Source organism: Protopterus annectens, chromosome 2.part1, assembly GCF_019279795.1.
Source record: "Protopterus annectens isolate FY-2018-M chromosome 2.part1, PAN1.0, whole genome shotgun sequence".
NCBI classification, from domain to species: Eukaryota; Metazoa; Chordata; order Ceratodontiformes; family Protopteridae; genus Protopterus; species Protopterus annectens.
Genome location: NC_056729.1, coordinates 945,762,217 through 945,789,921, shown reverse-complemented (window position 1 = coordinate 945,789,921; position 27,705 = coordinate 945,762,217). Strand labels below are relative to the sequence as shown.

Genomic DNA, 27,705 nt, shown 5'->3' with positions numbered 1-27,705 from the left:
TTATTTTCTGTTACAGACTAGCTGTAAGTAATCAACTGTTTCACTATTACATATTTTTTTCTGCAAAACACTGGCTCTGAGTAATTAACCTCACTAATCCTTTGATTTCTTTCACATTAGTTTTCTTCTGTTTCCGTTTTTATGAATTTCACTGTCAGTCACATTATTCTGGAGTGTATATAGCACACCTTATGTTTTCTCAGTCTTTATCAATGCCCCTATAAAGTTGCCCTTTCCTGCATCATACAGTTATATACAGAACAACACAGTATATGTAGCTCACATTTTTAGTTCATTTTGTATATGTAGATCAGCTGCTTTAATGATGCACCATTTTTTCTGGCGTCATCCTTTTTTGGTTGTGTATTATTTCTGTTCAATTACATCCTCTGTAGTTTGTATCAGTGATATAAACAAGTTCACATTTTGTATCATAACTGTTCACTAATCTCTTACACTACTGCTGGCAAGCTTTTTTTTCAAATATTAAGGTATGGTAAAGCAATACTTACGTAACATTTGTTAGCCTTTTAAGTTTCTTTTCCACTTTCTCCAGTTTAATTTGCAAAGAAAGTTGTGCTTCAGTATCTGGCTTCATTTCTTCTTTCTTCTTTTTTAGGTGTAAATATAACCTGTCAGCATATGATTCTACTTCTTGTATATTGAATCTTGAAGAGAAAACAACAGTATTATATTTCATTTATGTGCTTGTCTTTAAATCAATATGAAAAGCCTTTGAACACTATTTTTTATGGTTTGACCAGTGTACATTCTCATGAAAGTGCCTGGAAAATATCACTTCAGCAGTAAAGAGGAACATACTTCAGAAATGTGTCTCAGTATATGTAATTAGTCACTCATACTGCCCCTTTAATGATTAATAATACTTGAACTGAGCCTACAACTTTGTCATACATGCCATATAAACCCCTTTATTAAAATGTACACAGACAAAGCTGCTCAGATTCAAAATACCTACCCACTTTTTATCAGGATATAACTACCAGTATAATGCTCACTCTGTGCAATAAAAAGACAACCCTAATGAACTGTGCATTATCTCACTTGTCTGGTGACTGGGCATAAGGTTGTCAGCTACTGAAGCCATTCACAATGATTTTGCTACTGTTGCTGTTAGCTTGAAATCTGATTTGAATAAAGCTGTTAATGCCTTTAATAGGTTTTGTGCATCTGATGCTCACCATCTATTTTAATTTTAACAGAAACAATATATATATATATATATATATATATATATATATATATATATATATATATACATATACATATACATATATATATATATATATATATGTGTAAGATTTAAACAACCCAGAACCTGCATCCATCCAAGGAAGAGGAAATAAAAAAGGAAATAGCAAATGCAGATGCTTTGACTACATTTCTTTCAGTAACCAATCTTGACAGAATTACTCTGAAATAATAGAACCATTTTATTATAAATAATATTACAAATGAAGACAGAAATGAGCCAAACTCATTCGTATTTGGGAAGTTGAAACCTAGAATTTAAAGAAAATATTACTGAGTCTGTCCAAATCTAATTAAAGGCATACTTATAGCTTATTGCAGAATCATGTTAATCTTAAACGTAATGCAATATTAGATAAGGTTGAGTCTCGCAAACCAGACAGCTTTGTAAATCTGTTACCATGTATGTTGATAAATAAATTAAAGACTGTGATAATGCAGACATATAACAGCAGATATTGAAAAATAGAACTGTATGTAGAATAAATTGCTAAGGCATGCAAATAAAACTAATTAGAAAGTAACCTGATGTTCAAAAAATGCTTTAAGTGTTACTTAGCAGTGGAAGCAGCACAAAAACATTTCAAGTATGGGCCTGATCCCAAGTTCAGAAAGGCACAAAGCTAAATCATGTTACAGGTACAGCTGTAAATAAACAGATAAACAGTACAAAGCTTCTAAAGGTAAGCATTAGGCTAGAATATAGCAATAACCCAAGCCTGGGTGTGGGTAATGCTGGAGTTACCCATGGTTGGTGTGGTTTGGTCACGAGGGCGAAGCCCGAGTGGCCAAACAAAGACAACCGTGGGTAAATCCAGCATTACCCACACCCAGGCGTGGGTTATTGCTATTATACAATGACATTATTTAAGGAAAAAAAAATACTTAATTTTCTTAAATAATGGCATTGTATAATGCCTCCTTGCTGCCCTTCCACAGCTGTCTGGTATTCTGCGGCAGTTCTGATGTACTGCGCATGCGTATGCTTACGCAGTACATCAGAGCTGTGGGTGGAAGCAACAGAGAAAGCAAGATCTCCATTGCTTTTTACAAAGTGTCTCGGTATGTTAAAGGAGTTTAACATAGCGGGACAGCTTTAAATAAAGCAACGGAGAATCTCCGTTGCTTTTTTTAAAGCTGTCTCGCTATGTTAAACCCATTTAACATAGATAGTTTAAAAAGCAACAGAGAAAGGATGATCTCCGTTACTTTTTTTAAAGCTGTCTTGCTATGTTATACTCCTTTAACATAGCGAGTGACTAAAAAGCAACGGAGATCTTGCGTTCTCCGTTGCTGTAAAAAAATACATACTAATGGAAAAAGTCCGGTCGACCAGACCTTTTTCCATTAGTATAAGACTGATTTACAACGTGCATGCTGACCAATCAGCGTGCACGTTTTGGAATATTAATGGGGGGGGGGTAATTGTATAATATCTAATATTTATGGAAGAATGAGACAAACAGAGGGTCTGTAAAATGGAAAAAGAAATCTGCATCAAAAAGTTGTGTTAAAAGAAATGAAAAGAAGCTTAGCACTACTTGTTCACATACTGTGTTACTAAGGAGAACAAAATGAGTGTCCAGAGCAAATGTTTTTTTACAGAGTGCAAAAGCATTAACTCTACAGAAATATAACCAGTCCTTGAACAAGTGATTACAGTAGGCCAGCCTGTGAATTCTGAAGTTGACAGTGGGAGTAGAGTTATCCTAATAACTACACACAGTCTTTCAAACAAATGATTTTGTACTACAATTTTTATACAGAAGAATATATAAACCCAGTGGAAGCTGTTGATGTGAAAGTTGTTTAAAAGGAACAAAATGAAATGCTGCATTTGACAACAGTGAAAGAGGTACTAACTCTACTCTGCTTGAAAGAAGTCAGCTAAGTAACATTAATTTAGACTTGAGAGAAACATAAGTACTTTATGACACACTCTTAAAACAAAATAACAGTAGTTTTAAAAATGGATTGATCCCATGGTAACTACTGGAAAACTTTATGGAATTATCAGAGTTCATGGAAACTGTAAACTGAACAAGCAAGTAGCTGCCTTACAAATGGAATATGTTTGCTTTCTTGGCAGGGGTTGTACAGTTTTCTTAATTATCAGCAAATGAATCTGCATAATCAGTATAAGAAATAGTAAACCATAAATATTCAAACAAGACTGTTGACATGTAGCAGTTTACTTTCTGGATGGAAAAGGTTACACATTATACCCCAGAGAACTAAAAAAAGTGGATTACAAGGTGAACAACATGTAGCTGTTTACTTGATTAATATCCTAACTATTGCAGCTATCAGACATGAACAGTTATACAAATTAGAGTGTAATTCATGATTATTGTTCCCCATGGAGTAGGGTTGCTGTGCATTAAACTGGCATGCCAAAATCCTTAGGGAATCATAAAAACAGCTTCACAATAAACTAAGACCCTAGATGCAGTCATTCATTCATGAGGCACAGTAGTCTGTGCATGGAGTATACCTACAAGGGACCCTTGGATTATGTGTGATTCAGACATATGACACCAAGTGCAATACAGGATGGTCCCAACTACATTAGTGTTGGGATCAAAACCATGCACCAGCAGTTGGTATAGTTCTTATGACTGCACAGATCCCCTTCACTGCTAACATACTGCTCATCTATTCACCTGAGTAGTAATATCAGTGCAAAAGTTAAAAAAATCCTTTGCACAATATTTTAAACTCTACCAGTAATGGAGTTTCCTGTGGTGTAGGCAGACTTGTTGCTACAATCACAATTGTGGTCTGAAAGTTACTTTCCAATCTTAAAAACTAGAAAACTGATTCTCACTGTCTCAGGACAAGTAATGCTCTTCAGATAGTAAGTTCCCCATTTATACTTATCACTACTGAAAACGCCTTTTACAAAATATCTTCAGCTTGATGGAACTCACTTCCAAAGAACATTAGAGTAGTACTGTCTGCTCTTAAAAGCTTCAAGCATCAGCTAAAAAAATCACACTGATGCAAGTAAATGCAAATGTAAGAGGGATCAAGGATAAACCTTATCCTTATCAGTCTTTTTTTCCACAGGTATCACACTCTGCTCCATTGTTTACTCCAAGCAGACAATCAGCTCATTGCTTTGCTGAGGCAAGGGTTTATCTGCTCCTGTGATCTTGAACAAAATGAGTTATATACTTGCCACATGGTCTAATTTTTTCTGTATTTGTACGCAGTTATACTGTGTCTCCTGTTGTAAAGCACAACTGTGTAAGATGAACATTTGAATTTGTATAACATATTTATGAATGTATGTTAGATCACCAGCTGAGACAATTTTGTGATCCTTCAAAATATGAAGGAGAATATTTTCCTTTAGTTATTTAATGTTAGGGGCTTACTGTTTATGGTATGCAGATTGTGAGATATAGATATATTCTGAACTCAAACATAAACATAAGTTTATCTACAGAAGTTTGAGTGCCCAAATCAAATGTTTCTTGACAAATATTGTATTTCTGAAAATCTGCTGTCAATCAGTCTAGGAAAAGCAAAATTAAACAATTACTATTCATCTCGGTTATAAGACCTGAACACTCTTACCCAAGGAGGCAGATCTGTGGATGAGTTACAGATTTGCTCTAAAATCATTAGGAATTAGGCAAGAGATGGTGAACGCTGTGACAAGCAGATTGCAGTATAACCAACCCCCAAGAATTTTTAGCTGACAAGGAAAGGGACCATACAGCATTCATATTACCACTGCTGGAATGTGACAGGAAGAGGTAAACTAAGTGTAAGATTGAGGGACAAGTGAGAATTAATCTCTGAATGCAGCATGACTTGGCATTATTACAGTCTTATCTAACCAGACAGACATAACAAAAAAATAAATAAATAAACTTAGAATGAATTAGCAGATAATAACTGTAAATAAACCATAATACCAGCTGTGATGGCATAGAGGGATAAAAACCTGACTAAAGCCCAGGTGATCCAAGTTTGAATATTGGTCTGGGATGCCTACTGAAGCTATCAAGAGGAAAAGGGAGGACTGATGCAGCTTTGCAGTGTCACCTCTCTTTTGGGAGGGTATGGTGCATGTCCAGGTACTCATTCCCATGGCAGAATGCCTGATAGAGATTATAGATCATGTGGCAGAGGGGGCAGGACAGCCATGAGGGACTATGTCACCCACAGAAGTGAGTGACACAGTGTCTCCAGCAAGCCCATTGTATGCCAAACCCAGCACCAGGGCATATGCAGTGGGATTAAACTACCCTGATAACTGCCTTAATGATGACCCTTCCCAGATGATCCTCACCCTTATACCATAAAGGAAATAATGGGCCAATTATTGACAAAATGGGACACAATAAATACATCAATATATAAACTGTAGTTCCTTTTTCTAATTAATGTCCATCTTCTTCTCATATACCAGTAACACCACTTCTACACTTATTACTGATTTATTTATTTATTGACATTTGGTAACCGGGAAAGCCTGAATGAGTCAGAAACACCATTTTCAGCAGAGGCCCGGGGAGAAAAGCTCCAACAGTGATTAAAAAATGACAATAACAGTAAACGTAAAACATCAACTTATACAGCACTGGATGGATACACAAGGTACAGTAGGAGGTAGAGAATGTACAAACTAAATTACATTTGGATAGAAAAAATTAACATCACAAAATATATTTTTTTACAAAGTATAAATATTAGGTTGGGCAATAGGCTTCAGAAAAAAAAAACACAAAATTACATTTGATGGGTCTGGAGAGGAAAGATTAAACTTTAAGAAAATTAGTGGTAGTAAAATGAGTAAAGTTTGTTAGGAAGATTGTGAGATGTGTTATATTAAGAAAATTAAGAAAAAAGTAGGAAGAGGAGTAAAGATACGAGGGGGTAAGGAGAAAAAATAAGTCAGTAGAAGGTAAGGAGGGTAGGGAGAAAGATGAGGGGTGGAGAGAGACAAAGAAAAAAATATGAAGATGGGTTTAGGTGTTTGTTGTGGGACAAAGGCAAACCCATGAGTCGAATAGGTAGTTTTTTTAGTGTAAGCTTGAACTTTATGACATTATCTGTACTGGTGATACTGTTTGGTAGATCGTTCCATAGTTTAGCTGTGGCATAGGAGTAGAAACTGGCCATCTCTTGTATTGGGTTTGTGTACATCCAAGAGTAGTCTATCAGCAGAACAGAGATTTCTGGTGGGAACGTGGGTATGCAGAATAGATTTTAAGACACGACAGCTGTCTGGTTTGTATATTAGTTTATGTGCAATTGTCAGTTATATGTAGTCAAGATAGTGGGGGAATTCTAGCCAGTTTAGTTCTTTAAGTGTACTGCAGTGGTGGGTGCGATATGATGAGCCTATAGCAAATCTAGTAATTTTCTAATAACAAGACTGAGGTTTAATTTTTAGTGTGACATGTAGATTAGTAAACATGGGAGCACCGTAGAATATAGAGAGGGGATGAATTAGGTGTTTGCTAGTCTCCTTTTGGTGTTTGGATCCATAAAGTTTTTGTGTCTGTAAAGTGTCCCTAGTTTGAAATTAGGTTTATTAATATTATTATGTATCTTCTTCTTCTCTTTCAGCTGTTCCCATTAGGGATCACCACAGCAGATCATCTGTTTCCATTTCTTCCTGTCCTATGTCACACCAACCATCTGCATGTCCTCTCTCACCACATACATAAACCTTATCTTAGGGCTTCCTCTTTTCATCCTACCTGGCAGCTCCATCCTTAGCATCCTTTTCCCAATATACCCAGCATCCCTCCTCAGCACATGTCCAAACCAATGCAATCTTGCCTCTCTGACTTTATCTCCAAACCGTCCAACCTGAGCTGACCCTCTAATATACTGATTCCTAATCCTGTCCATCCTTGTCACACCCAGTGCAAATCTTAACATCTTTAACTCTGCCACTTCCAGCTCTGACTCCTGCCTTTTTGTCAATGCCACCATCTCCAACCCATACAGCAAAACTGGGTGACTACTCTCTTTTAGACCTTCCCTTTCACTCTTACTGGTACCCGTCTGTCACAAATCACTCCTGACACTCTTCTCTACCCATTCCACCCTGTCTGTACTCTCTTCTTCATCTCTCTTCCACACTCACCATTACTCTGAACTGTTAATCCCAAGTACTTAAACTCATCCACCTTCGCCAATTCTACTCGCTGCATCCTCACCATTCCTCTATCCTCCCTCTCATTCACACACATATATTCTGTCTTAGTCCTGCTGACCTTCATTCCTCTCCTCTCTAGAGCATATCTCCACTTATCCAGCGTCTCCTCAACCTGGTCCCTACTCTCCCTACAGATCACAATATCATTTGCAAACATCATAAATATATATATATATATATATATATATATATATATATATATATATATATATAAAGAAGTTATGTCTTATCATAACATTCCATCTGTGTTGTTCATCTTCATTCATTCATTACGATGGGTTATCGGTTCCATCCTCTGAACCAAGCCAGTGTTATACAAAGCTCGAATCAGCCAAAAACTCTCGAGACGAGATCATACCCACAATGCTCTGCTCTCTGTTGCCTTAGATCGAGTTTACAAGTTGATAGACAAAAGTAGAGGCTACTCTGGTCAGAACAGTCCTACAAGCATGGAAGAAAGACCATATGAAATCCACCAGGAACCTCCGGAGGGGGACAGAGGATGGGGAGTAATGAATGAGCGAAGATCAACAACACAGATGGAACGTTATGGTAAGACATAACTTCTTTATCTGATGTTGTTGATCTTCGTTTATTCCTTACAATGGGACACAGTCCCCAGCTACCTATGTCCCTGGGCGGCCCTCATGGAAGGACATTCCTGAGTACCATGGAACCAAAAGAAGCTCTTCCTCTGGAGGCCAAATCCAATTTGTAATGAAGAATAAAGCTATGGGGGTTGGCCCAAGTTGCAGCTGAGCAAATGTCATTGAGGGAAGCCCTAGCATGGAAAGCTGCTGAAGTTGCCATTGACCTTGTAGAATGGGCTTTCACTTTGTGAGGCAAGGTGAGGCTGTTCTTGTTGTAGATGAAAGTAATGCAATTTCTTAACCATGACGCTAATGTAACTTTAGAAACAGGACGACCTAGTCTTGGTCCAGAAAAATCCAGAAATAATTGGTCTGATTTAAGGGTAGATTTTGTTCTGTCTAAATAAAAACGGATTTGCCTGGGAACATCTAGGGAGTGCAGACAATACTCTCCCTTGTTAGAATGATTAGGAAAAAATACTGGGAGGTCAATAGACTGGTTGACAGACCGCTCTGACAGCACTTTCAGTAGGAAGGAGGAATTAGTTCTTAGTGAGACTCTATCCTTATAGAAAATAAGGTAAGGACATTTGATGCATAAGGCTTGATGTTCTGACAGATGCCTGGCCGATGTGATAGCAACCAGTAACAAGGTTTTCCAAGAAAGGTACTTTAAGTCACATGAAAATGCAGGTTTAAAGGGGGGGGTGCTGTTAGGGCTTGCAGAACCAAAGCCAGGTCCCAAGGTTGTACTGATTCTCTAAAGGGAGGCTTTAGATGAAAAACACCCTTCAAGAAAGTCTTACAGTGTCTGTGTGACATAAGTGAAGAGTCCTGGATCCAATGTGGAAATTAGAAATGGCAGCTAAATGAACACAAACAGTAGAGGCTGATACCCCAGATTGAAAGAGATCTGATAAATGATCTAATACCACCGAAACTGGGGCTGAAAAGGGGTCCAATTCTTTGTTTGATGCCCATACGGTAAATCTTTTCCATTTGCTGAGATAGGTTAGCCTATAATAATAAGAATATTGCACACCGGGGAGGAGAGGTTATCCTGCCTGACAATCATTGGAAGTGGAGAAACCAAGCTGTCAGCATCAGGTTTGTTAGACTGGGGTGGGTCAGACCATACAGATGGGAGATTAATCTTGGAGTTGGATTGAGAATCCATGGTCGATCTAGCAGGTGAGGCCAAAGGAAGGGGAACCAAACTTGCCGTGGCCAATATGGTGCAATGAGGATTACTTTGCTCTTCAACTGCTGTGTTTTCTTCAAAAATTGGGAAATGAGGGGTAGAGGAGGGTAAGCATAAAGCAGACCTGAGGCCAAGTATGGACTAGAGCATCTCTCGGTGACTGCCCCCGAGGGGGGATCAGGGCAAAGTAGTTGCTGCACTTATAGTTGATTGGAGAGGTGAATAGATTGCAGCAAGGCTGGCCCCAGTGGTTGAAAACTTTTGCCGCTATCACAGGATTGAGGGACCACTCGTGAGGTTGTAGAATGCACCTGGTCAATTTGTCCGCTATCACACTGGAGCTCCTGGGAATGTGCATTGCAATTAGAAAGCAGTTGGAAGCTATCACCCATTGCCATATTCCCAAGGCCTCTCAGCATAACAGGTAAGATCTGGTGCCCCCTTGCTTGTTGATGTACCATACTACTGACATGTTGTCTGATTGGATCGCAATACTCCCTGACAGAAGGATCGAGTGAAATGATTGCAATACTAGTAGCACCGCCCTCAGTTCCAGGACATTGATATGCAAATGAGCCTCTCATCTCCGACCAGGTGCCTTGGACCGAGTTTCCCTGACATAGCCCCCCCCCCCACCTCATCAGGGAGGCATCCATGGTCACTGTGGCTTTTGGCTGATGGGGGCTGAAGGGGTGAGGCTATTGTTGGGGATTTGGAGACGTCCACCAGAGCAAGTCTTGCTTGCATCTCTGAGTTACACTTAAGTGAAAAGACTAGAGGGTACCACTGAGTGAGAAGTAGCCACTGAAGAAGTCTCATATGGAACCTGGCCAGAGGAATAATGGTGATCGAGGCTGCCATCAACCCCAAGAGTTGGAGTACGGACCAAGCAGAAGATTTGTGGTGACAGATTAGCGGCTGAACCTGTTGTCTTATTCTTTGAAGTTTGTGATCCGGAAGAGATGCTGTGCAATTTCTCGTGTCCAACAGAACTCTGATGAATTCTAAAGAGTGTGCCGGGGTTGTTTTGGACTTCTCCCAGTTTATAGTGATTCCCAGGTGCTGAGCTGTGAGAAGAGTGTAATCCAGGGCTTCCTCCAGTAGATGCTTGGTGGGGGCAGTAAGGAACCAATCGTCTAGGTATGGAAATGCCTGGAATCCTTGAAGTCTCAGGTGAGTGATAACCACTGCCATGCATTTGATGAACACTCTGGGGGCTGTAAGGAGACCAAAGGGCAGTACTCGAAACTAGTAGTGACTGGCTCCTATGTGGAAGCGGAGGTATCTTCTTGAGCATTTGTCCACTTTTATATGGTAATATGCATCTTGAAGATCTATACAGCACATCCAATCTTCTTCTTCTTCCAAAAGAGGAAGGATAGACTGAACTGTGACCATTTGGAATTTCTCTGTTTTTACAAATTTGCTTAGTGTGCTGAGATCCAAAATCAGTATCCAGTCTCCTATCTTTTTTGGCACTAAAAAGAATCTTGAGTAAAAACCGGATCCTATCTGGTCTGGGGGGACAGTTTGATGACTCTTTTTTGTAGCAGCTTTCGGATTTTGTGTGCTGCTGCTTCCCCCTGACTGGGTGGGACGTTGGGTAAATTTCTGGGTGAAGTGAGACAGAGATGGAAGGGAATGCGGTAACCTCTGGATGTTATCCATTGTACCCAGGAATCAGTGGTTATGGTTCACCAGGCAGTAGGGTACAAGGAAAAATAACCCCCGACCGCTTCCAGAGGTGAGCAGTCGGGCAACGCTTCAGGAGCACTGGTAGGGCTGCCCAAAGAAAGAATATCTAGAACCCCAGTTTCGCGGATCTCCCCTGCCCAGAAAGGGGAGTCTTCCATTAGAGTCTCCCCCTCTGCCTTTAGGGGAGAACTCGGCACATGTGTCATGGAAAGAGCCCTGTGATTTTCTTTGCCACATCTTCCCGGTTCTCTGATTTCTGGAGTAGAATCGTTGAGGGGTGGAGTGTCGGACACCAACAGCAGACAGGGTCTTACCATCTTGTTCGCACCTTGCCAGCGTATCCTTAAACTTTGGACCAGACAATGAAGAGGCCTCGATGGGGGCATTCAGAAAGGAAGCCGTAAAGGAGTTTGCAAAGTCGCATAGGTGCATCCAGGCATGCCATCTCGTGACTATGCCTGCGCCTGCTGCTCTAGCCACTCCTTCTGTTGCGTGTGAAATGAGGTGCATGGAAGAATTGGATATAGATTCCAGGGTCGCTATCTGAGAGGCTACTTGTTGTGCACTTCATCAGAAACAGCTCCTGCCAAGCTTTCAGAGAGTTGGTTGATAAGGTCCCTCTGGAGCCTCATAAAGTGTGCCAAGTAGTTCAAAACCCTTACAGGGAAGGTTGATGAAGCAAACACACACTTCCCGAGTCAGTCTACTGCCTGTGACTCCTTGTTGGGCAGATGGACAGACTGGCTCTCTTCTTCCAAGACTTTTTTGGTTGCAGCCACCACCACCATGGCATCTACTGGAAGATTTTTTGATCAATGAGGATGTTCAGCGGGGGAGATAACATTTTTTGTCAGGCCTCCAAGGTATAGCTTCCAAAGTGTCAGGAGCCTTCCATGCATGCTGGATGATGAGCTGGACAAGGTCATCGGGTGGTGGGGTAACCCAGGAAGTAGGAGGCTGGGCACGAAAGGCCTGCAGGAATACAGATTCCTCTGAGCAAAGGTTGGAGGACTTCCAGTCATCCCTCTGTTTTAGGATCTCAAGAATGTCACCAAAGGACACCTCATCAGAGGGTGACCGTGGGGACCCTTCCCCATTATCAAAGTCCGTATCTTCGGTTAGAGACTCCTCAGTGGAGTCCATGTGCTTCCTCTTGCATGAAGTCTTGCAACGGATTTCCTCAGTGGGGAGCTCTGGGGAAGATTGTGAGGAGGGGATTTCCTGTGGGGGAGAAACCTGAGGCCCTTGTGCCCAGGGGTCCAGTAGTTGTGGCTTGCGACAGCTGTGGCACGGGGGGGGGGTCAAGGATGCCGACAGGAATGTTTTGCCAGCAGAGGCAAGTGCCATCTCCATGGCCTGGAAGGCTGGACCACCCGAAGAGGGATGGGAGCAACTGAGCACAACAACCTTGGGACCGAGGTCATATCCCGCTCTGATGAGCCGACCCCTAGACCAGGAGTCTCAGGAGGACTGTGGAGCATGAGGAGAGGAGGATTCCTGGAGGCTGCCAGAGAAAATATTGGCATTGAACCAAGAATGCCTGCCCCCATGGCACAGCCTCTAGCCTGAGAAGGGCCTGGTGTCCAGTGCACCAAGGGCCACAAGGATGACTCCAACTCCAAAGTGAGGTCCACTGTTGGTGTTGAAGAACGGGAAGCTGATGTCGGAGGGAGGGGCTTCTATGTTTCCCTGGAAGTCGAAGGAGGTGTGTAAGATGGAGTCTGTGGAGAAATACAGTCACCTGCAAGAGGGAGTGCAGCTTTAGATGGATTAGAGAGTCCCCTGACCACAAGCAGCTGATAGACAAGCTGCAACACATCCTGTTCTGACAGGCTCCTGGTTGACCTCATAGAGAGACCTTATGGAGATTCTGGCCTGTCCAAAAAGGGGATGTACTGATTTCCCACAAAAGGATCTGTGGAGGGAGAGTACTTAATTCTGGTGAGTTCGTGTAATGTAGAGGGTGTCTGCACCGAGGAGAATGGTGGCGAGGGTATCTGCACCGACAAATGTGGCACCATAGTCGTCGAGGATATCTGCACCACGAAGTGTGGTATGGCAAATGTCTGCACCGATGAATATGGTGCCTCCGAAGAAGATGTCTGCACCGGTAACGACGGTGCTGAAAGTAACTGCACCAAGTAGGTCGTACTCCAGATGTTGACTGCATTAGCAAGGATGGAGCTGAAGGAGTCAGAACCAACGGTGCCAAAGGAGACTGTACCTGTAAAGACAGTGCCAAAGGAGTCTGCACTGACGTCAGCGGTGCCCAAAAAGGCTGTGACAATACTGTCAGAGCCATGAGTGTCTGCACCGGTGCCAGTGGCGGTGAAGAAGACATAGCTGGAGTGAGAACAAATTGGGGCAGTGCTGAGGCTGGGGCTGAAAGGACCACAGATGGCAGTGCCGGGACCAAAGTTTTCACCTTTTTGTGAGTCAACTCCTTGTGGTTTCCAGACAGAGACGAAGTGAGTGACCTCGAGTAGGAAGAAGAAGAACACCTCTTACGGGGTTTAGAAGAATGGGGTGAGCCATCCGACCCAGAGGTAGCCTCACAGGAGATTTAAGGAGGCCTTTTAGTATAAGTTTGTTCTTCCTTTCATTCAGAGTCCTAGTTGAGAAATTTCTACAAATCTCACACCGGGGGGGGGGGGGGTCCATTGAAAGGTGGGGAACATTCAGACAATAAACACACAAGTAATGGCCATCAGAAAGCAGTAACTTACGGCCGCATTCTGTACATTGTTTGAAACCACCACTACTTTTCTTATCTGACATTGTAATATCAAGGGAAAAACTACAATACTACTAAAAAGTTATGAAACTTCCCAGAATGGTGAGAAAGGGAGAGGAAGAATTACCAATGATGGTAATGGAGAATTACCTCAAAGGTAAGAAAAGGGATAGAATATACTATAGGGAGAGAGTCTCAAAGTTGCAATAGGTTAAGAAGATAGACATAGCAAAGAATTGAAAACTTTCTGTACACTAATAATAGAAAAACTTCAAAAAATTGAACACTTAGCTGAGAGAGAAGGCTTGAGATGGCTGTACAGTAATGTGTCAAATGAGATCTGAGGTAACAGGGAGCAGAGCATTGTGGGTAGGATCTTAGCTCGAGAGTTTTTGGCTGACGCGAGCTTGGTATAAGGCCGGCTCAGTTCCGAGGACAGAACCGATAACCCATCATAATGAATGAACGAAGATTAACAACATCAGATATATATATTATGTATGTATTGGTCAAATGTGACTTTGTTGTCTACAGTGACACCTGATATTTTAGCACTTGTTACAATTTCAATCTCTGTTTTGTTTTGGGATTAGATTTTGAATTCAGATGTGAATGTTTTATGAGTGAAAAGTAGAAGTTTACTTTTGTTAGGGTTAAGCAGTAATTGCACATTGTTTAGCCACGATTCTATTGAAGTAAAGACATTCTGTGTTTTTTGCAACAGGTCAGGTATGTTGTTGGAGGAGGAAATTATGCTAGAATCATCAGTGTATTGGATTAGTGTGCTGTGATGGCAGGCAGTGTGTAGATTATTGATGAATATATTGATGAGGAGGGGTCTGAGAATGGACCCCTGTGGGGCACCAGCTTTGTTAGTCTGGTATTGAGATAGGCAACCTTGCCATTTTACATATTGCTGTCTATTAGATAGGTAACTTTTAAACCACAGCTTGGAAGGTAGTGAACAACCTAATGATGACAGTTGCTGAAGAAGTTTGTCACGTGAGACTGTATCAAAGGTCTTTGACAAATCTAGTGGTACTACACAGGTGTACAGATTGGAGTCCCTAGCTTTGTTGACTATATCTGTAAAAGAGATAAGAGTGGTTGCCATACTGTGTGCTGACCTAAAGCCATGTTGAGTAGATGTAAGGAGATTGTTAGGGATAAGATGGTTTAGCAGTTGAATATGTATGCACTTGTCAAGCAGTTTGGATAGAGGGGAAAGGCTAGAGATGGGTCTATAGTTTGTTAGTTCATTAGATTTACCTCCTTTGTCCATGGGGGATATGATTGACTTCTTCCAAAGGGTGGGGACATGTGATTCCAAAATGGATCGATTCATAAGAATGCTGACTGGATAAGCAACTGAATCAGCAGCGAGTTTTAAGTATTCTGGTGGAAGGTTGTAAGAGGATGAGGAGCAAGGTTTTAGATTGAGATGAAGTTTACGGATTAATGTAGTAGATACTGGTTGCAAAGAGAATGGAGGTATTGGAGTATTGAGTCCTGAAGGATTTTGGTAATGGGGAAAAGAGGTATTCTTGCCCTTATTGGTTGTTTGAGGGAGGAGGGGGATTATTAACAGAGTTAGAATTTGTGTTAAGAGTTAGAGCCTATGACTAATTTAGCTATGCTGTCAATGAAGTGGATATTAAACATATTAGCCACTTCAGTTGGTGTTTTGTCTGTGTTTGGGAAAGGGTTTTGTGTGGACCCAGGGGTAAGAAGTGATGTGATGGTTTTCCAGAAAATTTTTAGATTGTTTTTATGGTTGGTTAATTGCCGTGAAAAATATTTTTATCAGCATTCACTGATTTTTTTATTTATTTATTACGAAGTAGCCTGTAGTTTTGGAGAGTTATGTCATTTCTGTTTTTTAGCCTATATTTCCATGCACTCTCTCTGGTTTGTAGCATTTGTTTGGTGGATTTGGTTAGCCAAGGTGCAGGATTAGCCTTTGTTCTTTTTGTTCTAAGAGGAGCTAAGTTGTTGAGAGTTTCTAAGAATAGTTTATTGACGTAGCTGATGGCGTCATCTAGAGGTAGAGTTTTTAATATTGACCAGTTGCTTGATATTAATAAGTTACTAAACAAGTTTTGGCTGAAGTTTGTTAGATTTCTTGATGTTTTATAGGTATGGGTTTTGGGCTTTTGGGGGTACTTCTATAAGTATATGCAGGCAGGTGGTCACAATGTATTGGGAAGTGTATTGGAGTTAAGAGTATTTTAGGGGGTCAGAGACAAGGATCCAGTCTAAGGCTAAAGTTAAATTATTGTTGTTTTGTGTTCTAGTAGGAGAGGTGATGAGTTGTGTAAAGCCATAGAGACTGATACTATTTGATGGTAAGTGGATAGGTTTAGCCAATTGATATTGACATCTCCCATGATTACTGTTTCATTAGAGATGTTTTTGGACACCCTTGAAAGAATATTTTCCAGTACAGGATGTTTTGGCCTGGTTCATGGGGGTATGTACACTACTACAATAAAGAGTTGCTTAGTATTGTTTACTTTCAAAGATGCAACGAGAATGTCAGCATTACCAAAGTTGGGAATTGATATGGAGAGAGGTTGAACTGTATAAATGCTAGGATAAATTAATGCTACACCTTCTGTTTTTTTGTTAATTCTATCATTTCTCATCATATTATAACTAGGTGGGTGAAATGCTGAGTCTTTGATGTGTGGTTTTAACCAAGTTTCTGTGACAGCTACTATATCTGGGGAGTATTGTGATAGCCAGGAATGAGATTCAGTTATTTTGTTTCAGATACTGCATAAAATTAGGGTTACTAGCATCATATGCTTTGTGGCAGGGGTTAGTGGGCAGGTGTAGTCCTGTGGTGGTCCGGGATTAGGGTGGATATCACCACATTGGGTTAGGTTATTAAGGTTGGGAAAGTATTTGTTATGGTCAGTTAGAGTTTTGTGCAAAAGTGAGACAAGATACAGCTGTGGAGTGGGCTCTAATGAGAAGTCTAGAATTCTTCACTTTGAAAAGTATAGTATGTTTGGCTTGATGAGGCTAGCTGATATGTTTGAAAAGCTATATGGATGTTTTTCTTGGTGGGTGATTTTGGAGCTAGGTTTATTTGTGAGTAATTGAGTGAAGGGGTATGTGTTAACAGTATAAGAGCAGCATGTATATGTAAGGTGAAAAGAGTAGTATATTTAAAATGTAACATTTTGTATAGTACAAAATAAAGAAATATTACAAAGAAAAGTAATTTAGGATTGGTTAGAGGGATGGATTCCTGAATCAACTTTCATTTGACTCCACAATTCCCTTAAACATGTTTTTCCAATCATCTCTAATCTTCTCAGTAAAAATATGCATCTAATTGTACAGCCATTTAAAAACCAACCATGTTCAAAACCTGAGAAAACACACATAGTTCATCTTATCTTAGTACTTAAAGTAATAATGACTCTGCAAAACCTATATAATATACCTATACATAATATCTATATCTATAACTATACCTATAGCTATATATATATATATATATATATATATATATATATATATATATATATGTGTGTGTGTGTGTGTGTGTGTGTTTATGTATACGTATACACACACATTTGCTCGGAAGCAAAACAGTCATGATGGAGGTAGATGTACTGATGTGACTTTTTATCAAAAACAAATTAAAGTTTCTCACTATAGGGTCTAATTTATGCAGAATGTCAACTACTTGGTCAGTGATTCTCATCACCTCCCGGTGTGTGTGTGTGTGTGTGTGTGTGTGTGTGTGTGGGGGGGGGTTACAGTACTAACAAGATTTTATACTTTAGTCTGCTCATCCTGTGTTTCTTCAATATATGGTCTATAAATAATGAATTAGATGCTTTTATTCTCCATTTAAGACACTCAAGCATTTTGGAAATCACCAGAGGTAATCACTTAACTTCAAATTTTTGAACATTTTTCTTTTGGAGATACCCTGATACTCTTAGAGAAATTACAGCAAAATGTGTTGTAGCATCTTACTTCTTTTATCACCAGAAAGATTTCATCATGACATAATAATGATGTCAACTTACATGAAAAATAAAGCAGGCAACGCATCAATTTTTCGCAGTTCTTCAACAAAACATGGAAAAAGTTTCTTCATGTCATGCTCTGCTACATCTTCAATTTCTGGTTGGAGACTTTTCAGTACTTTGCCAACCTAGAATTTGACAAATTTAATACATTCTGTGTTAATGAACTGAATCATGCCACTCAGAAACCATAGCTGCTGAAAAAAGATGCCTTGCAATAACGTTCCATCTGTGTTGTTGATCTTCACTTATCCTTGACTGTGGGGCTCAGTTCTGTATCTTGGAACCGACTTAGCTGTTATTCCAGCTCGTGCCTTCCAAAAACTCTTGAGCTTAGCTTTACCCTTAATGCTACTCTCAAGATTAACTCAGATTGAGTTTGCACATGATAGTGACAGACAGAAAATAACAGATCAGAGACCATATGTTTATTCATAAAAATGATAAACCAATCTATTGTGATAGATTTCTTCCACCAGGAAGCCGGAAAGGCAAGGAGAAGGAGGGTGGGTTGTTAAGGATAAGTGAAGGTCAACAACACAGATGCAACTTTATGGTAAGACATAACTTCTTTATCTGATGTCAATCTTCACTTAATTCTTGACTGTGGGACAGAGTTCCCACCTAAAGAAATCTTGGGCGGCCTCATGGAAGTATATTCCTGAGCACCATCGAACCAAAAGATGCTCTTCCCCTAGCGATCAAATCCAGTTTGTAATGAGTAAAAAAGGTATGCGGAGATGCCCAAGTAGCTGCTGCACAGATATCATCTATAGAGGCTCTGGCATGGAAGATTGAAGAAGCGGCTATTGGCCTTGTAGAATGTACCTTTACAGGTCCCAGCAGTTGCACTTTCCTTTCGTTATAAATAAAGGATTCTATGCAGTCCCTGAGCCATTTAGCCAGAGAAACCTTAGAAACGTTTTTGCCCAAACAGCATAAGAGAAAGAAACAAACAACTGATCAGATTTTCTGAATTCCTTCATTCTGTGAAGGTAAAAACAAAAATATATGTGAACATCCAGCAAATGCAGGCAATATTCACCTCTGTTTGAAAATTGGGGAAAAATACAGGAAGTTGTATAGTGCGGTTACTATTAGTATCAGATACTACTTCCGGTAAAAAAGAAGGATTTGTTCTCAAAGACACCCTGTCCTTATGCAAGATCTGGTAAGGAGGTTTGCAAGATAAGGCTTATAACTCAGATATTCTCCTAGCAGAGGTAAGAGCAATCAAAAATTGCGGATGGTACAAAAGGAGAACTAATTAAAGATTGTAGCACTAGACTGAGGTCCCAAGGTGTAGAAGGGTCCTTGTATGGAGGTCTCATTAATAAGGTTCCTTTTAGAAAGGCTTTACAAAGCTTGTAGGACATTAAAGCTGAATTATTTAGAACATTACAAAAATTTGACATTGCAGCTAAATGCACTTGTACACACGAAGAGGACACCCATGCACCAAAAGCGAAGCTAGAAATTCCAAGACCTTATGAACTGGGCAGAATATAGGTCAGAATCATTGTTTGTACCCCATTTTGAAATTTTTTGCCACTTGCTGCTGTATAATCGTCTAGTTGAAGGTTTGTGGGAGGCTAAGACAATTGGCTGAATTGGGGCAGTGAGATTAGAATTCCTGGCTATCATGGGAACTGGAGAAGCCATGCAGTGAGCTTGAGATTGTGAAGATTCAGGTAAGTAAGTCCATCTGGATGGGACAATAGGTCTGGAACTGAGTCCAGTATCGAAGGTTTCTGAATTAGGTGAGGCCAAAGAAAGGGAAACCATATTTGTCATGGCCAAAAAGGGGAAATGAGAATTATCTTGTTCTTCGACCTGATGGCTATCTTTAGCAACTGGGAAATGATAGGGATTCCGGGGAAAGGGATATAGCAGACTGGGGTTCAGTCATGAAGAACAGCATTTCTTAGTGACTTCCCTGGAGGGGGGATCAGGGCAAAGTAGCTGCTGCCCTTTTTGTTTGGGGGATGCAAACAGATCGCAGCACGGCTGGCCCTATGGACGAAATATCCAAAGGGTTGAGAGACAACTCGTGAGGCATCAGAATACTCCTGCTCAATTTGTCCACAATCACGTGGGAGCTCCCTGGAATATGCGTTGCAATTAGAAAGTGGTCAGATGAAACTGCCCATTGCCATAAGATAAGATTTGGTTCCCCCTTGTTTGTTGATGTACCAAACAACTGACATGTTGTCTGTTTGGACTGCAATCGTTCCCAAGAGGAGGGCTTCTTGAAATGCTTGCAGTGCCAGAAGCAATGCCCTCATCTCTAGAACACTGATGTGCAAATTGGCCTCAAACTAGGTCCAAGTGCCTTGGACTGTCATTTCCAGGTAATGCCCCCCCCCACCCTACCTATGATGCATTCATGGTCACTATGGCTTGGGGTTGAGGAGGAACAAATGGATAGCCTGACAAAATTTCTTTGGAATTAAGCCACCAACTCAGGTCTTTCTTGCATAAATTGGTAATCAGAACTTGATGAGACATAGGGTGATTGAGGAAAGACCATTACACCAACAGCCATTGTAGAATTCACATGTGAAATCTCGCAAGGGGAACTAAAGTGATGGTGGCTGCCATCAATCCTAGGGCCTGTAAACAGTTTTGCAGTCACTGTTCTGCTGTGAACAATCTGTCTGACTTGGATTTTTATTCTCTTAAGTCTTTCTTGGGGAGAGACGTGATACAGATGCTTGTATTTAACACTGCTCCCATGAACTCTAAATGCTGTGTTGGATCTAGATGGGATTTTTCGTAGTTTATTCTGATCCCCAGTCAGGAATAAGTTTAAAGAACATAGCTTTTTGCTTGAAGCAGCAGATGCCTGGTGGCTGTGATAATCAGCCAATCATCTAGGTATGGAAACACCCAGAATCCTTGCAGTCTGAAGTGGGTTGATACCACTGCCATGGATTTAGTGAACACCCTGGGGGCTGTGGTGAGACCAAAGGGCAGGGCTCTGAACTGATAGTGACTGGCTCCCAGCTGGATGCGCAGAAATCTTCTGGAGCGCTTTTTCATTTTTATGTGATAATATGCATCCTGAAGATCTCTTGAGCACATCCAATCATCTTTTCCTAAGAAAAGAAGAATAGACTGAACTGTGACCATCCAGACTTTGGTTTGTCAAACTGATTTGTTCAACACACTGAAATCCAAAATGAGTCTCCATTTCCCTGTTTTCTTTGACACTAAAAATAATCTTGAGTACACACCAGATCCTATCTGGTCTGGCTGACTGATTGGATGACTCTTTTGTCGAGCAGTTTTTGAATTTCTAAGACTGCTGCATCCCTGTGACTGGGTGGAATGTCTGGGATTCTCTTTGCTTGTTTGGGTTGTTTTGAAAAGGGAATATTGTAACCTCTGGTTATAATCCTCTGCACCCAATTGTCCATTGTTATGTTTAGCCAGGTTGATAGGTGCAGAGATAGTTATCCCCCTACTGCCTCCAGAGGACGGCAATTGGGCCTCCATTCAGAAAAGCTGATAAGCGTTACCAGCAAACAAAATCCCCAGAACTCTAATTTTTCAGGCCAACTTTGCCTCTAGCATGGCATCTTCCATTATAACTCCCCCATCTGCTCCAAGAGAAGTCACTAACATGTCTGTCCTGGAAGGCCTTTGGGACTTTTTGAACTATAACTTCCCACTCCTCTGGTTCCTGCAGTACTGCAATGAGGAGTGGAAATGCACAGCCCAAGGCAGAAAGGGTCTTTCCATCATTCTCACATCTGGCAAGGATCTCATTAATTTTGGGGACAAAAGGGAGGATTGACGAAAGAAGACTTAAATGGCTCCGCAAACTCATATAAGTGCATCTAGGTGTGTCCCATCATGGCTACCCCAGAATCTGCTGCCATAGTCGTCCCTTCAGCTGCGTATGCAATGAACCTCATGGAAGAGTTGCATATTGAATCAAGGGATGCCAGCTGGGAAGTAACTTTATCCTGAACCCCCTCAGCTATGGTTTCTGTTAGAGTGTCTGATAACTCCTTTTTCAGATCTCTTTGAAGTCTAGTGAAATGTGCCATGAAGGTCAAGGACCTATGCACAAAGGTCGATAAAGTGTATACGCACTTCCCAAATCTATCCATCATCCTAGACTCTTTATTAGGAGGACAGATAGTAGGACTCTCACCAACAGGTTCCGTTTTTAGTGGCTGCTGCAATCACCATGCCATCTACTGGTATCCCTTTAGCCCAATGTTGCTGATCTGCTGGAACTGACAAAATATGATCTGGTTTCTTGGGGATTGGCTCGATGGAATCAGGAATCTTCCAAGCCCTCTGCGCAATCAACTTAATCAGATTATCAGTGGGCGGATATATCCAAGAAGCAGATGGTCGGGCACGGTAAGCCTGCAGACATACTGACTCCTCTGAAGAAGGCCTTTGGGAAGTCCAGCCACCTCTCTGCTGCAAAATCTCTAGAATGTCACTGAATTAGATATCTTCCAAAGGTGACTTTGGTGAACCTTCCCCATCATCGAAGTCAGTATCTTCTGTGCAAGACTCTTGCACTTTCTCTTCAGGGGTACCTCCTCAGTTGGATGGGCCGGGTAGGTGTCTGAAGAAGACTTGACCACCATGGTTGAATCCTGAGGTTTCCATGTCCGCTGCCCCGAGGTAGAGGCTGGAGGTAGCTCTTGGTAAGGGGAAGGACAGAGATGCTGTTCTGATTAGACAGGTACATACTGGGAGCCTATCGTGGACAAGTCCTTTTCCATAGCCCAGAAAGCAGGCCTCCCCCTCAAAAAGGAATGGGAGCCCAGAATTGAAGCAGACTCCTTTAAAACCATGGTCCCATGCTGCACTGAGGATGCCGCCCCCAAGCCTGAAGCCAGAGTTAAACTTATGTGTTCCGATGCCTCAAGAAGTTTGGATGGCTCCGACAACATCGGAGTCAAGCCACACTGTACGGAACAGACAATGAAGCTCCAACCCCAACAGAACTGAAGAGCTCAGGATAATCATCTGTGCTGAAGAAAGAGATCTAACTGGCACTGAAACAGTCGAAACTGAGGCCATCAGAATGGGGAACTCCGAAGGCTCAGTTGGTGTCAGAGGAGGAACAAGGATTGGTTTAGAGACATGAAAGTTTCCAGACCAGAAGTGTTAGGAACTGAGTAAGTGGCTAATCCCCATGCTGCCAGAAGCTGGTCCACCAGCCTCAAAACAGTGGACTCTGTGAGGGGCTTGGTGGAGCAGACCGAAGAGACTGCTGGGGACCAGGGTCTATCCAAGAATGGGCTTGAAGGTCGGTCTGCAAAAGGGTCAATAGATGGAGAATATCTTGTATGTGGCAAATCCTGAAAAGAATACTCCTTTGGTTCCAAGACTAGTGGAACAAAGGAGGGAGAAGATATCTGCTCCAATAAAGTAGTGGGTGCTGAAATTGTCAGTGCAGAGGACAGCACCGACGGCACTGAGGACAGTAGCTGCTTTCCATTCTCTTCCAACAAAACAGTGGGAACTGGGGACGTCTCAGCCTTTTTCATAGGTGGTTCCAACAAAACCTTCAGAACAAAGCAACTCTCCTTCTTGGATCCTTCATGTCTACATGAGGAGGAAGAAGAAGGGGAGCTATCATCAGTTTTGGAGGATACAGATATAGCCTCATCGAAACTAGATTTTATAATGCCTTTCAAGATTAATTTATTTTTTCTCACTACGAGGGCCTGGTGACTAAAGCCATGAGAGATGGCAGAGTTTTCTTGAAGGTTTACCGGACCCAATCAGTAGACACACAAAGAGTGTCCATTAGAGTCATGTAGTTTCTGATCACACTTGTGGCATCTCTTGAAATGAGAAGTGCATTTAGTTTTCTCAGCCATAGCAATAAAAACACAACAAGGTAGATAGAGAGGGGAAGAAAGGTTCTTTTTTTTTAGTTGGAGAAGAAGGACATACCAATGATGGTATGAAAGAATTACCATAACGTTAAAAAGATAGAGGGGAAAAAAGGGAGGGGAGTACCAACAATGGTACAAAAGATTACCATAGAGGTATCAGGAAGAAAGAGAACTACCAAAGATGGTATTCAAGAAAAAACACTATTCGTGTTAGTGAAGAGGAGCTGGGTAAATGAATAATAAAGAAAAACAATAGTAATAAAAGATTTTTGGAAAAAAAAACTGAAAATAGCACTTACAGTTGAAATAAAGGCTAGCTCGAGAGCTGACAGAGACAGAAAGCATCTGGCCCTTTAAAGCAGCAAACGAGACCTGAGGTAATCCTGAAAGTAGCATTATAGGTAAAGCTAAGCTTGAGAGTTTTTGGAAAGCATGAGCTGGAATCATGGCTAAGTTGGTTCCGATATACGGAACCAAACCTGCAGACAAGGATTAAGTGAAGACTGGCAACATCAGATCAACAGTTATTCCAAAAGGTAATCTTTACAAAGTGAAAAGAGTCATTAGGATTGTTGTATTTCAGTGATTTTGATTTTGCTAGCCTAGAATTTTACAAATATAATATATTCTGTGTTACTGAATGGAATCATCCTACTCATTGATTCTGAAATTAAAAATGCAATTTACTGTTTAGTACGTGCGTACATACTTCTGTCCAGAAAAAATAAAGATAACTGTACATGCTTTGACACAGTTAACAAATCATGCCCATTCTGATATCTACTTATTTTATTTATTTGAATTTGTTTACCAGAGTAGAACACACATCAATTCTGACCAATTTCAGTCTCAACTTGGGGTAAGTATACAAACACTATTAGAATGAGTATAAAAACATACAAATAAAAATGAAATTAAATGAGCAACATATGAGGAGAGGGTCAAAAATACTTTATGACAAAAATATAGTTAGGGATATATAAGGTCTTTCAAAAACAGCTAGTAATAATATAATGATTTACAGGTACAAAGACCCCTGCCAAAGTACTGACTAAAATGTTATACTTTTGTATACAAGGCAGATGAAACTCATAAATTAACAACACAGTACTATATGAAGAAGATGTATGGTGATTATATGCTGCATTACTTCAAAGCTTTGAGAGTGTCAGCAGTATAAAAGAACCTAAATGAAATGCCCAGCTAACTTACTACTACAAGTGGTAGTAATGTAGCCACACTGAAAGAACTGTTATTGCAAACACAATTAGCAATGAATGATACTGCTAGGCTGGTTAAGCACCAAGTGAGTTATAAATCTGATTAATATGATTACAGGCAGCATTTGCGGTAGTTATCCAATAGTTCACATGTAAGTCTTTTTTTTAAACACCTTTATTGAATTATCAATTGTGACATAGGCAAATTTACATTTATATAAAGGTAATCAAACTGTATTAAAAGTTCATGTTTATAAACATTATACTTCATGTATGTTGCTATATATCATATAACCTAAGCAACATTACATAAATTATTCAATTCCTGCCCTTTTTTAAAACAAGAAACATCTTTATTAAACTATCACTTATGACATAAGCAATCATACATTTATATAAATGAAAACAAACCACATCAACACAATCCTAGTTGCAAGCATTTTACATCACAAACCATACTGATACACTCCCAGTTGCAAACATTATACATCACTTATAATCTACCCAATCATATTCAGTCAAACATTACATAGCTCATTTTTTCTATGTAGTTTTCTCCTACCCTTTTCTAAAGATCTCAGTTCCAGTTGTATTATCTCTGTTACTATATTCACTACTTCTAGTATAGCTGGTTTAGATTCTGATTTCTATTTTCTAGTATTTGCTTTCTTTGGCAACCGCCATAATTAGACACAGCAAAGCCTTACCATTTCCAGGCAATTCCAATTCTGTAATATAGCTCAGAAAAATCATATTCCTCGCCACACCAATCTGCCCACCCAGCATCTCCAACACTGCATCCCTCAAGGAATCTTAAAAGTCTGCCAACTCACCGCACTCCCAGAAAATATGTTTCCAGTTACCTCTTTCTTCTACATCACACCTCCGACATTTGCTCTCTACCTGAGGAAAAATTCTCTGGAATCTACTTGGGGTATAGAAATATCTATGTAAACATAAAACCAAAAAATCTGGACAGAACACGAAAGGCATCACACAGGAAACTCCTGGATGTATTAGAAACACAAATCAGACTCCTTTATTGAATTAACGCCACAGAAAAGGAAACAAGTGTTTTTGTCCGAGTATCCCTCAGACATCCTCAGATATAATGAATAAATGAGTTCTGTTGCATCACTATATATGCACTCTCATTAAATACTTAATCAATTAAAAAAATAAAACAATCCTAGATGTTTAAAGAAATAGTGTATCTGACATAGTAAATATGCAATAGAAAACGCTTAAAAAGAAATACTTAAAATTGAATATCATGAAACAAATATAATTAATACACCCAGTTAAAAATAAATTCATATAAGATAAAAAGTGTAAAAAATCTACAAATATAAATATTGTATTAAAAATGCATATATGAAATGAGTGACTGTGCAGAGAACCATATGTATAACGACATTTAGCATAACACAAACTGTTTGATCAAAGTTTCGCAGACCTAAGCTTTAACAGGTGTACCAAGGAAATACTGATCACACAGTTTGTGTTATGTCAAATGTCATTATACATATGGCTCTCTGCACAGTCACTTATTTTATATATGCATTTTTAATAAAATATGTATATTTGAAGATTTTTTACACTTTTTATCTTATATGAATTTATTTTTAACTGTGGGTGTAGTAATTCTATTTGTTTCATGATACTCAATTTCAAATATTTATTTTTAAGCGTTTTCTATTGCATATTTACTATGTCAGATACACTATTTCTTTAAATATCTAGGATTTTTTAAATTTTTTAATTGATTATTTAATGAGAGTGTATATATAGTGATGCAACAGAACTCATTTATTCATTATATCTGAGGAAGTCTGAGGGATACTTGGACGAAAACGCTTATTTCCTTTATTTGTGGCGTTAATTCAATAAAGGAGTCTGCTTTGTGTTTTTACTACAACCAGGAGTTTCCTGTGTGGTGCCTTTCGTATTCTGTACAGAAATTTTGGTTTTTGTGACTTTTTCTGGACCTTGCTCCACTTCTTTCATTTTTTGTTTACTATGGAGTCTACCGAAGGGCATACTACACCCACTAATAGAACGGAAGGACCCAGGGGTTCCGAAGTGGGTGAATTTTGGAAAATAGCTGGTCAATTGACAAAGCTTGTAGAGCTTTTGACTCCTCTCAGCCAAGGACTTATGGATTTTTATCTAATTCTTGTTTGCCCAGAAACCAGGAAGCACTGTTTAATTCCAGGCTTTTTCAACGTCAGAACATTTCAGGAACTGCTTTGGGAGCAAATGCACATGCTTCAAGATCTAATATACAGACATTTAACAGCACACCTACAATTTTGCATGCGCAAGCCAATTCTGATATACAAACAGATGCAGCAATCAAATCTACCACTGTCACTTGACCACCAGTGGATTTAAATGAATGGCTTCAGGATAAACCATTATTCTGTAAACCTACTATGGCACAAGTTACTGCTGATGTATCCGACACCTACAGGGACACCTTAAATAAACTACACAGCACCCTTTTAAGGTACAAGTCTTTTAGTATTGACAAATCAAATTTAAATGAGTGTATAAAGTTACGTATTATACCTAAAGGGCTTTGGATTCACAAATACCCTAATAACGTTGTCAGTGGAAGTGATTTTCACAAAGAACTTCTTAATATATTTGACAACTGTGGTCTTGATATTTTGAGGGCCATTGTAAGAAATAATGAGCATGAAATGAACATTTTACAGGAACAAATAGACTTATACAATACACGGGTTACCAATAATCTATTGTTTGGTATTGAAGGTGAGAAAAACAGGTATTATGAGTTGAGGGTGCACATTGATAAAACAATGTGATGAAATACTGAACAGAAAGTATAAAAAGCTTGACAGAGATACCAAGGAATACA

General features: G+C 40.1%; 1 protein-coding gene across 1 annotated transcript in view; it reads right to left on the bottom strand.

The window, feature by feature from the left end:
• The window catches only part of LOC122794923 (probable ATP-dependent RNA helicase DDX60), a 2,818,219-nt gene that overhangs the window by 1,130,306 nt on the left and 1,660,208 nt on the right, over nt 1-27,705 (bottom strand). Inside the window, exons 24-25 of the mRNA XM_044063516.1 lie at nt 17,726-17,853; nt 513-668 (exon numbers count right to left, since the gene is read on the bottom strand). Of these exons, the coding sequence (XP_043919451.1) occupies nt 513-668; nt 17,726-17,853 (284 nt within the window). The remainder of the gene's footprint in view (nt 1-512; nt 669-17,725; nt 17,854-27,705) is intronic.